Raw genomic sequence first — 12,161 nt, 5'->3', positions numbered from 1 at the left:
CAACAGGAATGTAACCATGACTACTCCTATACTGTGCGCTACACTGCAGTGCAACAGGTACAGTGAGGGAAAAAAGTATTTGATCCCCTGCTGATTTTGTACGTTTGCCCACTGACAAAGAAATGATCAGTCTATAATTTTAATGGTAGGTTTATTTGAACAGTGAGAGACAGAATAACAACAAAAATATCCAGAAAAACGCATGTCAAAAATGTTATAAATTGATTTGCATTTTAATGAGGGAAATAAGTATTTGACCCCCTCTCAATCAGAAAGATTTCTGGCTCCCAGGTGTCTTTCATACAGGTAACGAGCTGAGATTAGGAGCACACTCTTAAAGGGAGTGCTCCTAATCTCAGTTTCTTACCTGTATAAAAGACACCTGTCCACAGAAGCAATCAATCAATCAGATTCCAAACTCTCCACCATGGCCAAGACCAAAGAGCTCTCCAAGGATGTCAGGGACAAGATTGTAGATCTACACAAGGCTGGAATGGGCTACAAGACCATTGCCAAGCAGCTTGGTGAGAAGGTGACAACAGTTGGTGCGATTATTCGCAAATGGAAGAAACACAAAAGAACTGTCAATCTCCCTTGGCCTAGGGCTCCATGCAAGATCTCACCTCGTGGAGTTGCAATGATCATGAGAATGGTGAGGAATCAGCCCAGAACTACACAGGATGATCTTGTCAATGATATCAAGGCAGCTGGGACCATAGTCACCAAGAAAACAATTGGTAACACACTACGCCGTGAAGGACTGAAATCCTGCAGCGCCCGCAAGGTCCCCCTGCTCAAGAAAGCACATATACATGCCCGTCTGAAGTTTGCCAATGAACATCTGAATGATTCAGAGGACAACTGGGTGAACGTGTTGTGGTCAGACGAGACCAAAATGGAGTTCTTTGGCATCAACTCAACTTGTCGTGTTTGGAGGAGGAGGAATGCTGCCTATGACCCCAAGAAACCATCCCCACCGTCAAACAAGGAGATGGAAACATTATGCTTTGGGGGTGTTTTTCTGCTAAGGGGACAGGACAACTTCACCGCATCAAAGGGACGATGGACGGGGCCATGTACCGTCAAATCTTGGGTGAAAACCTCCTTCCCTCAGCCAGGGTATTGAAAATGGGTCGTGGATGGGTATTCCAGCATGACAATGACCCAAAACACACGGCCAAGGCAACAAAGGAGTGGCTCAAGAAAAAGCACATTAAGGTCCTGGAGTGGCCTAGCCAGTCTCCAGACCTTAATCCCATAGAAAATCTGTGGAGGGAGCTGAAGGTTCGAGTTGCCAAACGTCAGCCTCGAAACCTTAATGACTTGAAGAAGATCTGCAAAGAGGAGTGGGACAAAATCCCTCCTGAGATGTGTGCAAACCTGGTGGCCAACTACAAGAAACATCTGACCTCTGTGATTGCCAACAAGGGTTTTGCCACCAAGTACTAAGTCATGTTTTGCAGAGGGGTCAAATACTTATTTCCCTCATTAAAATGCAAATCAATGTATAACATTTTTGACATGCGTTATTCTGGATTTTTTTGTTGATATTCTGTCTCTCACTGTTCAAATAACCCTACCATTAAAATTACAGACTGATCATTTCAATGTCAGTGGGCAAATGAACAAAATCAGCAGGGGATCAAATACTTTTTTCCCTCACTGTATGTAACCATGACTACTCCTACACGGTGCTCTACACTGCAGTGCAACAGGTATGTAACCATGACTAGTCCTACACTGTGCGCTACACTGCAGTGCAACAGTAATGTAACCATGACTATTCATACACCGTGTGCTACACTGCAGTGCAACAGTAATGTAACCATGACTATTCATACACCGTGTGCTACACTGCAGTGCAACAGTAATGTAACCATGACTATTCATACACCGTGTGCTACACTGCAGTGCAACAGTAATGTAACCATGACTATTCATACACCGTGTGCTACACTGCAGTGCAACAGGAATGTAACCATGACTACTCCTATACTGTGCGCTACACTGCAGTGCAACAGGAATGTAACCATGACTACTCCTATACTGTGCGCTACACTGCAGTGCAACAGGTATGTAACCATGACTACTCCTACACGGTGCTCTACACTGCAGTGCAACAGGTATGTAACTATGACTACTCCTACACCGGGCGATACACTGCAGTGCAACAGGTATGTAACCATGACTACTCCTACACGGTGCGCTACACTGCAGTGCACATATGTTCGGTATGTCCATATGTCATAATATAACAACTCATTCATCTTTTCTCTCTCTCTCCATCTCCCATATCCTCTCTCTCTCTCTCTCTCCCTCCCTCTTTCCCCACCATATCGCCCTCTGTCTCTCCCTCTCTCATATCTCTCTCTCTCTCCCCCCTCTCACCCTTTCTCCCTCTCTCTCTGTGTCTCTCCCTCTCTCAGGGTAACATGTCTATCTCAATCTGCCACGGCGGTGACCCCATTCCCAAGAGCCCCTTCAACATCACGGTGGCTCCGCCCCTTGACCTCAACAAGGTCAAAGTTCAGGGGTTGAACAACAGTGAGTACCCCCCTCCCCCACACACGCACATGTACTGTCATTTTACTAAGAAACTGACCAGGAAATAAACCACTGTTCATCACATGGAAGAGTTTGACCGCATGACCTCCAACACATTTGTCTTCCCCAGAACACACAGCCATAGATAATACGTTGGCATTCTTCTGACAGTTACTTGCTTTAAGAAGTTATATAAAATCAACTGGGCCTCCCTCGTGATATTCAATACTGCCAAGGAATTATTTGGCTGATGCACCAAGGACAGTATAGTATTTGTTTTGTGTGATGGCTTGGCTCCATAGTCATATAGAAAATAATTATGATCCCCTAGGTATCTAATCATTCCAGTCTGTTAAATTCAAATCCATTGTTTTCACTTTGGTGCCAAACAGGAATGTAGGCTATAGCCCGGCCTGATACCCTGTGTGTGTGTGTGTGTGTTTGTGTGTGTGTGTGTGTGACCTACAGAAGTCGACGTTGGGAAGGATCAGGAGTTCACAGTGAGCACGCACGGCGCCGGTGGCCAGGGCAAGTTGGATGTGAAGATCACCTCGCCCTCTCGTCGGCCAATCCCCTGCAAGCTGGAGTCTGACACGGCCAACGAAGTACACACTGTGAAGTACATTCCTCCTGAGGAGGGATCCTACAAAGTGGACATCAGCTATGATGGGAACCCTGTGCCTGGGAGCCCTTTCACTGTGGAGGGGGTGATGCCCCCTGACCCCTCAAAGGTAGGATACACCTGAGACACACACACACACACACACACACACACACACACACACACACACACACACACACACACACACACACACACACACACACACACACACACACACACACACACACACACACACACAACCTGTGTACTGTACAGTGAGCACTGTAGAATACATAGTGCAGCTGAGATTACGTCACCAGAAGATGAAATGGATAAAGCTAGTGGGTTTTACACTTTGAGCTATGCCGGAAGGAATGTTCAGACATTTCACAACTCTGTATGCTGCTCTATAGAGCGATGGGTCCAGTCTGCATGGGGTTAACAAGTGTCAGAGAGGGTCTAACTCAAAACCCCGGGTGTCTCATCTTATTAGTGAGTATCTCCTCACCCCTCTCTCTGCCCCTTTTTTCATCTCCCCATCTCACACAGACAGGTCCAGGAGCAGTAGAAGTGTAATACAGTGATAATGAAACATATTCATCACTCTGATCACCTGGGGGCTGTTTGATTTGGCCAAGACTCATCCAGAGAGTACCAATCATTAACCAACGTCAGGAGATGTGTGTTTGTTTGTGAGAGAGAGAAAGAGAGAGCGAGTATGTGTGCATATACATATATATGTGTGTGTGTGTGTGTGTGTGTGTGTGTGTGTGTGTGTGTGTGTGTGTGTGTGTGTGTGTGTGTGTGTGTGTGTGTGTGTGTGTGTGTGTGTGTGTGTGTGTGTGTGTGTGTGTGTGTGTGTGTAAAATAGACAGCGAGAGATAGTGTGTGTGAGTGATTCCCTTTGGTCACAGTTAGATGAGTCAGGCGGTGAGGTCACTGCTGTCCCATGTGGGACTGGGGCTGTTGGTCCATAGCACACCTGACCCCCTTCACCAGATATCCCCCCCCCCCATACACCATCACTCTCGGAAAGCATTACTGGGAGGGTTTAGAATACGCCGGTCATGCAGAGAAGGAACTGAAATAGTTATTGTGGTCATAGACATATGCATTTTTCATGTTGGTCAGATGCAGTCATCTTTCAACCATTTGTCAGATGAGACTCCTGTAACTTCTTCACTTCTGATGGCTCTATTACTGAAATTCCAAAAGCGCTTAATATTGCTCCATTTTATTTGTATCATAGAGCATCCATTTCGATCTAATCACCCCCTCTGAGCTGTTAGTCTAATGGTGTCTCCCCCCTGCTGTCTCTCAGGTGCGTGCCTATGGCCCAGGCCTCCAGGGAGGCATGGTGGGCAAGCCGGCCCCCTTCGCCATTGACACCAAGGGTGCGGGCACCGGCGGGCTGGGCCTGACCGTGGAGGGGCCATGCGAGGCCAAGATCGAGTGCCAGGACAACGGCGATGGCTCCTGCTCTGTCTCCTACCTGCCCACAGAGCCCGGTGAATACGCCATCAACATCCTGTTTGCCGAGCAGCACATCCCCGGCTCCCCCTTCAAGGCCATGGTACAGTCCGTGTTTGACCCCAGTAAGGTCACGGCCAGTGGGCCAGGCCTGGAGAGAGGGAAGGTCAACGAGGCAGGGTCGTTCGTAGTGGACTGCGCCAAGGCTGGGGACGCCGAGCTGACCATTGAGATTATTTCAGATTCGGGGTCGAAGGTGGAGGTGCGTGTTCAGAACAACAGTGATGGGACCTATTCTATCACGTACATCCCACAGTTCCATGGCATGTATACTATCACCATTAAATACGGGGGGCATGCCGTGCCCAAGTTCCCCGCCCGTGTGCAGGTGGACCCAGCCGTGGATACCAGCGGGGTGAAGGTGTACGGACCAGGAGTGGAACCCAGAGGTAAGACCATTCACAAATGTAGATAATCATCGTCATCATCGTCATCATCATCATGACGATGACGGATAATAGGCTTTTCACTTTGAATGTTTTTCGCTGAATCTAGGTGGGGCTTTTCAGAACGCAGGCTTCGTTGCACATATCTGACACAGAATTCAAATAGGATTTCAGCTGAATAGCTTCTGAGTGAGTCAAACAAGGTTTAGGACTTAAAAAGGCGGTCTGTAGTTAACAAAAGATGCAGTCTGTGGCCTACTTCCTTAACAGTACATAAAATAGATATTTTCAGAGCGAAAAGGGCCATGAATAATATGAATGAAGAAGTTCATTCTTACGGTGCCAAATGCAATATAAGTGAGTGTCACATAAAGGGTTGTAGCTTAAATCAGAGGCGACCACATCCCTGCTGTTCAAAAGACTGCCTGTGTTCAAAGTGGCACCCTGTTCCCTATACAGTGCAAAAGAAGTGCTCTATATAGAGAATAGGCTGTCATTTTGGACACAGTCTCTGTGTTAATGTGGATGGATCTTGCCTTCCTCCCTCTCTCACTGCTAGTTTAACCCTTGACTGAGTTCAGGCCAGCCATTACATCAAACACAGGGTGAATGTCACAGTAAAGCTAAATTAACCAAGAGCTCTGGCCAAGAGACGTCTCCATCTCCTCTCTATTACTCTGTCATTTCATTCCATTGTGATTCAAAGCACAACGGCAGTCTTTCCTGCGTTTATCACTCCCCTTGCTTGTCCAGCACTTACTCTCTCTCTCTCTCTCTCTCTCTCTCTCTCTCTCTCTCTCTCTCTCTCTCTCTCTCTCTCTCTCTCTCTCTCTCTCTCTCTCTCTTTTTCAATTAAATTCAGTATACTTTATTTACATGGAAAGTAAACACTTACATTGTCAAAGTAAACATATAGCGACGATGGTCAAAGACAGCAATATACTAGACTGTGATTAATTCTTAAGAGTCTAAGCCGTTGGGAAAACAGACAGTCAAGGAATAAGCTCAGGAAATATAATGAAGCGATGATAATGATAGTGATACTCATATTAGCAGCAATTACAATAAATACTAGTTAAGAATAGGTTAATATGAATAATCACACTGTACTTCTCACTGGCTGTCCCTCAGGTTGTGGAAGGAGGCCACACATTTGGCTGATAAAACACAGCATTTGAGTTTTTAACCAAGAATGTATTTAAGTTTGTCTTCGTCATTTAGGTTTTCAAATTCTTTGTGTTGTTTTATAATTTTGGGAAGAATGTATTTCTTATGTCAGAATGTCTGTCACAGTTTGACAGAAAATACAGTTCTGTCTCTTCCTCTTCCTGGGTGAAGAATGAGCACAGCCTGTCCTCTCTGAGCAGCCAAGTTTGCCTGTGATGACTGGTCTTTATGACCAGGCTGTGCTCACTCAGTCTGTACACACAGTAGTTAGTGTTTTCCTCAGTTTTCAGATAGTCAGATAGTCTGCCACTGTGTACTGTTTGTTTAGAACTAAATATCATTGATGTTTACTTTGATTATTTGTGGGGGTTTTCCAATAGGTGATATTTTTCTTTTTGCTCTGTGATAATGTGGTTGGGCCAGATTTTCTGAGTGCTGTCCGGAGGATTTGTTGGGTTGGTAGTGGTTAGTGAATTGAGCCTTAGGACCACCTGGCTGACGAGACTCTTCTCTATGGTCACCTTTTGGCAGTTGAGGGCTTTGTAGTGGGAGGAGTGGGGTCACTTGTTAATTAAGAAATGATTATATAATTTGGTAGGTCTTTTTTGATATTAATCAGAAGAGGGAATTGGCCTAATTCTGCTCTGCATGCATTGTTTATAGTTTTTCTTTGTACTCTTAGGATGATCTTAGAGAATCGTCATGCAGCGTTTCAATTGGGCGTTTGTCCCATTTGTCAAATTCTTCTTTTAGAAGCGGACCCCACACTTCGCTGCCATATAGTGCAATTGCTTCTATTGTTGATTTGAATATTTTGAGCCAGATCCTAATTGGTATGTCTAATTTGATAGATATTTTAATGACAGAGAAAGCCCTACCTTGCTTTTGTCTTTAAGTTAATTCACAGCCAGGTTGAAGTTCACTGAGGAGCAGATTTTTATGTCCCAAATGATGTGTAGACGTGTGCTACATCAGTGGAGCCCAGTAAAAGTGGATATCGATTTCCTTGACATCTGGATAGAATGTTTGTCTTCTTGAGATTGACGGTCAGAGCCCAGGTCTGACAGAACTGTTGCAGATAATCAAATTGTTGCTGTAACCCATATTTTGCTGGGGGACAGCAGCACCATGTCATCTGCATACAGGAGGCATTTTATTTCTGTGTCGTTAAGAGTGAGACCGTGGGCTGTTGATTGTTCAAGTGTTTTTGCCAATTCATTCATGTATATGTTAAATAGACTTGAGCTTCGGTTGTTCAACTGTTTCCCTCTGCGTCCTTGGGAAAATAAATGTGTATGTTTATTTCCAATTTTGAATGCTCATTTGTTATTTGTATACATTGATTTGATGACATCATACAGTATGTTCTTTTACCCACACCATTTTCTATTCATTTGAGAAAAACGCCTTCATGCCAAAATTGAATCAAAGGCTTTTTGGAAATCCAAAAAGCAGGATAAATGTTTTGTTTTGATTCACATATTTAACATTTAGTGTGTGTAGGGTATACATGTGGTCTGAAGTTTGATAATTTGGTAAGAATTAAATTAGATTTTTGCTCAGGACATTGTGTAGTAATATGCTGTTCATGATGGCGCAGAGTATTTTTGCCAGGTTTCTGTTGACACAAATGCCACAGTAATTGTTTGGATCAAGTTTGTCTCCATTTTTAGTCCTTGGTTCCAGATGTCAGGGGAATAGCCTACACTCAAAACTTGGTTAATAGGGTGTGGCAGTGCTAAATTTGTGGTCTGTGCATTTGATAAATTCTCTCTCTCTCTGTCTCTCTCTGTCTCTCTCTGTCTCTCTGTCTCTCTGTCTCTCTGTCTCTCTGTCTCTCTCTCTCTCTCTGTCCTTTCTCTCTCCCCTATCTCTTTCTGTCTGTAGAGGAAGGAAAATAAACTGACAATTAGCCGTAGCGACCTGACCACAGCTTGACTGACATTACTGGCCTGCACAGCCCTGTCTGGCTTTGATTAGACTTGGACGATCCTGATTGGCCATGTCTGACTGTGAGGGGTTGTGATTGCTTTGTGATTGGCTGGTTGTGTTCCTGATTGGCAGTGATTGGCTGGGCTTTTAAAGCCAGTGGAATTGATACTGCAGACGCAGACGTGCGGCTGTCAATGGAGGTTTGTGTTAACTCAGACAGACCTGCTGTCGAATTAGTCTCAGCTTAGATCCCATGGGAAAAGTTAGAGATAGACAGGGGGAAGAGAGAGAGAAAGAGAAATGTGTGTTTATCACATAGAGAGAAAATAATTGCGATCAGAGTGCAGGAGGCTGCTGAGGGGAGGACGGCTCATAATAATGGCCGGAACGGCGCAAATGGAATGGCATCAAACACATGGAAACCATGGAAACCATGTGTTTGATGTATATGATACCATTCCACTGATTCCGCTCCAGTCATTACCACAAGCCCGTTCTCCCAAATGAAGATGCCACCAACCTCCTGTGGATCAGAGAACGAGGGAGAAAGACAGAAGTACAGACAGACAGACACATCACCTGTGAGAGACAGACAAAACAACCAAGCTCCACATTCCTACTGCATCTGTGTTGTCCACAGGGGTCCTGAGGGAGGTGACCACCCATTTCATCGTGGATGCCCGTGCCAAGAGCAAGACCGGGGGCAGCCATGTCAAGGCCCGCATCGTCAACCCTTCAGGCGCCAACACAGACGCCTACATCACTGACAAGGGAGAAGGCACCTACAGAGTGGAATACGCTGCCTATGAGGATGGTAAGGCTGAGTCATGCAACTACACCAATAATGTGATGTACATTCTATCTAGAGGACATTATGATGGAGCAGAATATCAGGTACAATGTATTTTCTGCCATACATAAAGCCAAAACTCATAGGAAAGTCATTAGATTGCCTTGGATTTTATTGTACCTGAATGAGCCCAGATCCGCCTCAGTACACCCGTCTGATTGGCTTATAGCCCCTCTGAGGCCTGCAGTGAGGGAGTCTGGGTAGCCTTGGTGCTCACCCTGTTTGTGAATGTTTTTCCAGTGCCGCATGTCGTAATTCCCCAAAAAATAAACCTTGTGGCTTTCATAAAACTAACTGTTTTCCCTACCCCTTAGCCATGGGGAAAAGAGCCGAGCTCAGCTGTTCTGCCCTTCATGACTTTAACATACTCTAGCCTGCCAGGAAGCAGTGGGATTTCTCCCAGTGTAGGCCCCTTGGCCCATATTCACCGAGTGGCTATGAGTAGTAACACTGATATAGGATCAGTTTGAGGGGGGATCTGATCGGAGATCAGCACTCCTACTGTGATAGCATTTGTGAATACAGACCCTGGCTGGAGATACGAGAGGAGTTCGAGAGAAGTGGGAGGGGGTTGATGTATATTTAGGCCCAGGCTGTTGAGGACACGAGGGGGAAAGAGAGCACACACTTTGAGATTACTTGGAAAAGGGAGAGAGAAGATGGGAGAGACACACAGAACGGAAAGAAAGAGGGAAGTTAAGGTAGAGAGGGGAAGAGAAAGAGTGATGAGCTAGGGCGAAAGACGGAAAGGGAGAAAGGCAAAAAAAAGAACATTATAACAATGAATGAATGGAAGCTGTAACTGAAACTGCTCCTAGAGAGAGAGAGAGGGAGGGAGAAAGGGAGAGAGGGAGAGAGGGAGAGAAAGGGAGAGAAAGGGAGAGAGGGAGATAGAGAGGGGGGGAGAGAGAGAGGTGTGGCGGAAGTAAGGTATTAGTAGCCGGAGACTGTCTACAGAGGGAGGGCAGATGGTTTTCCACTAATAGGTGATGTCTGTTACAGGCCTCAGCCCGCTGAATTGGGGACAGAAATACACAACCTTGTGGCAGCCTCTCTGACATGGACTTTTCCTAAAGAAAGTCACACGCATGCAGACGCACACACACACACACACACACACACACACACACACACACACACACACACACACACACACACACACACACACACCCACACATACAGTTTATTGTAGCAGTTTAGTCATCTAATCAGTATTCCTCTAGCGATGGCCACAGTGATTCACTGTTGAGATTGGGTTCTTTGGAGGTCACACTAGTTTCAAAAGAAAGTAGTCAAATGTGCCTTTGTGTGTGTGTGTGTGTACTGTCTTACTGTGTGTGTGTTCTCTCCCTGCTTGTGTGTGTTCAGGGATGCACCTGATAGAGGTGCTGTATGATGATGTGGCGGTGCCTAACAGTCCGTTCCGTGTCCCGGTAACGGAGGGTTGTGACCCCAGCCGTGTCAGAGCCTACGGTCCTGGTCTGGAGGAGGGCCTGGTCAACAAACCCAACCGCTTCACCGTGGAAACCAGGTACTAACTTGCTTACTTACTTAATCCTCATCATTACCATGTGGAACATAAGGCTTCCATCAGAGATTTCCACTGCATCCTCCTGTCAATCTGTTCAGGGGGTACACACAGGGCACAAACTGGCGTGAAAATGAGATGGGTGTAAGTAGAGGGAGAAAGGTTAAATGGTGTGGCAAAAAAAATATCTCAGTAATGAGATACTGGTTTGTTTCAATTCAGTATTTAGGTAAAACATTATTCTCTCCTCCCTCTTCACCATCCCTCTCTCTTTCTGTCCCCCTCTCTCCGTCCCTCCCTCCCTCCCCCTCTAGGGGTGCTGGTACAGGGGGTCTGGGCCTGGCCATCGAGGGTCCATCAGAGGCTAAGATGTCCTGTAAGGACAATAAAGATGGCAGCTGCAGTGTGGAGTACATCCCCTTCACCCCGGGAGACTATGACGTCAACATTACCTTCGGAGGCTTGCCCATCCCAGGTACTTTATGATGTCACTTCTTCTGAGAGCCCCTTCACTTCCTGTTGGAAAGAATTTAAACTATTCTTGATTGTTTGATAAAGAATGCTGTTAGTGTCATGGAATATGTTTTGATTGGTCTCGGCTTTCAAAAAGGTACGTGTATCGATGTACACTAGACCTGTTTAAACCACATGCTATAAGTATGAAATTAGAATGTTTTGCTTGGTCAGAGAGGAAGAGGTGAAGCGAGAGGTCTACTCCGCCCAAACTCTGTCCATGAAAATAAGCCCACGAAGTGAGGAGAGTCAATGAGGGAGTTTATCACTAATTTGCTAGATGAGGCTTATTTGATCGAAAATAAGTTTCATAATGGCAAGGTTGTTACTAATGAGGTTTGGCCGGGGTAGACCATCATTGTAAATAAGAATTTTTTCTTAATTGACTTGCCTAGTTAAAAACGTTTGTATTTATTTTTTAAATAAGTGGCATTTTGGTGGCATTTTGGCAACTTTGGAAAACATTTTTTATTGGAGTTGTGCATGTCATAGAGATAGAGGAGTCATCATGGATATAACCAGTTTTAGCATGGACATTGCCATTGAGGGCTTCCCAATGACTGTATATATGAATGGACAAAACCCTTGATCACGTGACACCATTCATTCCTATGTGAAGACTCGTGCTTTGAAGCCAAATGAAGTCGGTTAAGATGGCGTCTCATGGAGACATAACATGCACAGTTTGAGCTACTCCAGGAAGTGATGTTGCAGGCTAACCGTGCTCCCCCTCATTGAGTAACTCAAGCTGAAGGCCGGCCGGGGTACTGGAGGCTGCCTTCAGGAACTAAATGACCCTTATAACTTCTTCTGTGTGCAATTTTAAAATAGTCGGTTCAAGGACATGCATCTGTTTTATTAGAAGCAATTATTGGAACTATGATTTTCTTTGAATTTCTATGGCCTGTTGTTCACACGTATATCTGCTCTCTCTTTGGCTAGAATGGTCCCATCTGATCTCATCTTCTCTTGCCTGGCTTCCATATTTGAGGACATGTATTTCCATTGTTAGAGCGGTCATTCAAATATCTTGGCAATACAGGGCCTGTATAACACATGGTACCAGTATGTAATGAGAATGTTTTGCTTGGTCTTGGCTTTCAAAGAGGT

The 12,161-nt window shown here is 45.3% G+C and overlaps 1 protein-coding gene across 11 annotated transcripts in view; it reads left to right on the top strand.

The window, feature by feature from the left end:
- Window positions 1–12,161, top strand: part of LOC139565617 (filamin-C-like) — an 84,485-nt gene that overhangs the window by 56,943 nt on the left and 15,381 nt on the right. For all 11 annotated transcript variants that reach the window (XM_071386054.1, XM_071386048.1, XM_071386047.1 and 8 more), the window contains 6 exons: window positions 2,427–2,544; window positions 3,013–3,275; window positions 4,467–5,064; window positions 8,801–8,974; window positions 10,379–10,541; window positions 10,853–11,013. In XM_071386054.1, coding sequence (XP_071242155.1) covers window positions 2,427–2,544; window positions 3,013–3,275; window positions 4,467–5,064; window positions 8,801–8,974; window positions 10,379–10,541; window positions 10,853–11,013 — 1,477 coding nt within the window. The remainder of the gene's footprint in view (window positions 1–2,426; window positions 2,545–3,012; window positions 3,276–4,466; window positions 5,065–8,800; window positions 8,975–10,378; window positions 10,542–10,852; window positions 11,014–12,161) is intronic.

This window comes from Salvelinus alpinus, chromosome 37, assembly GCF_045679555.1.
Source record: "Salvelinus alpinus chromosome 37, SLU_Salpinus.1, whole genome shotgun sequence".
Classification (NCBI taxonomy): domain Eukaryota; kingdom Metazoa; phylum Chordata; class Actinopteri; order Salmoniformes; family Salmonidae; genus Salvelinus; species Salvelinus alpinus.
The sequence above is the reverse complement of the archived record's forward strand: the minus strand, read 5'-3'. Positions and strand labels throughout refer to the sequence as shown.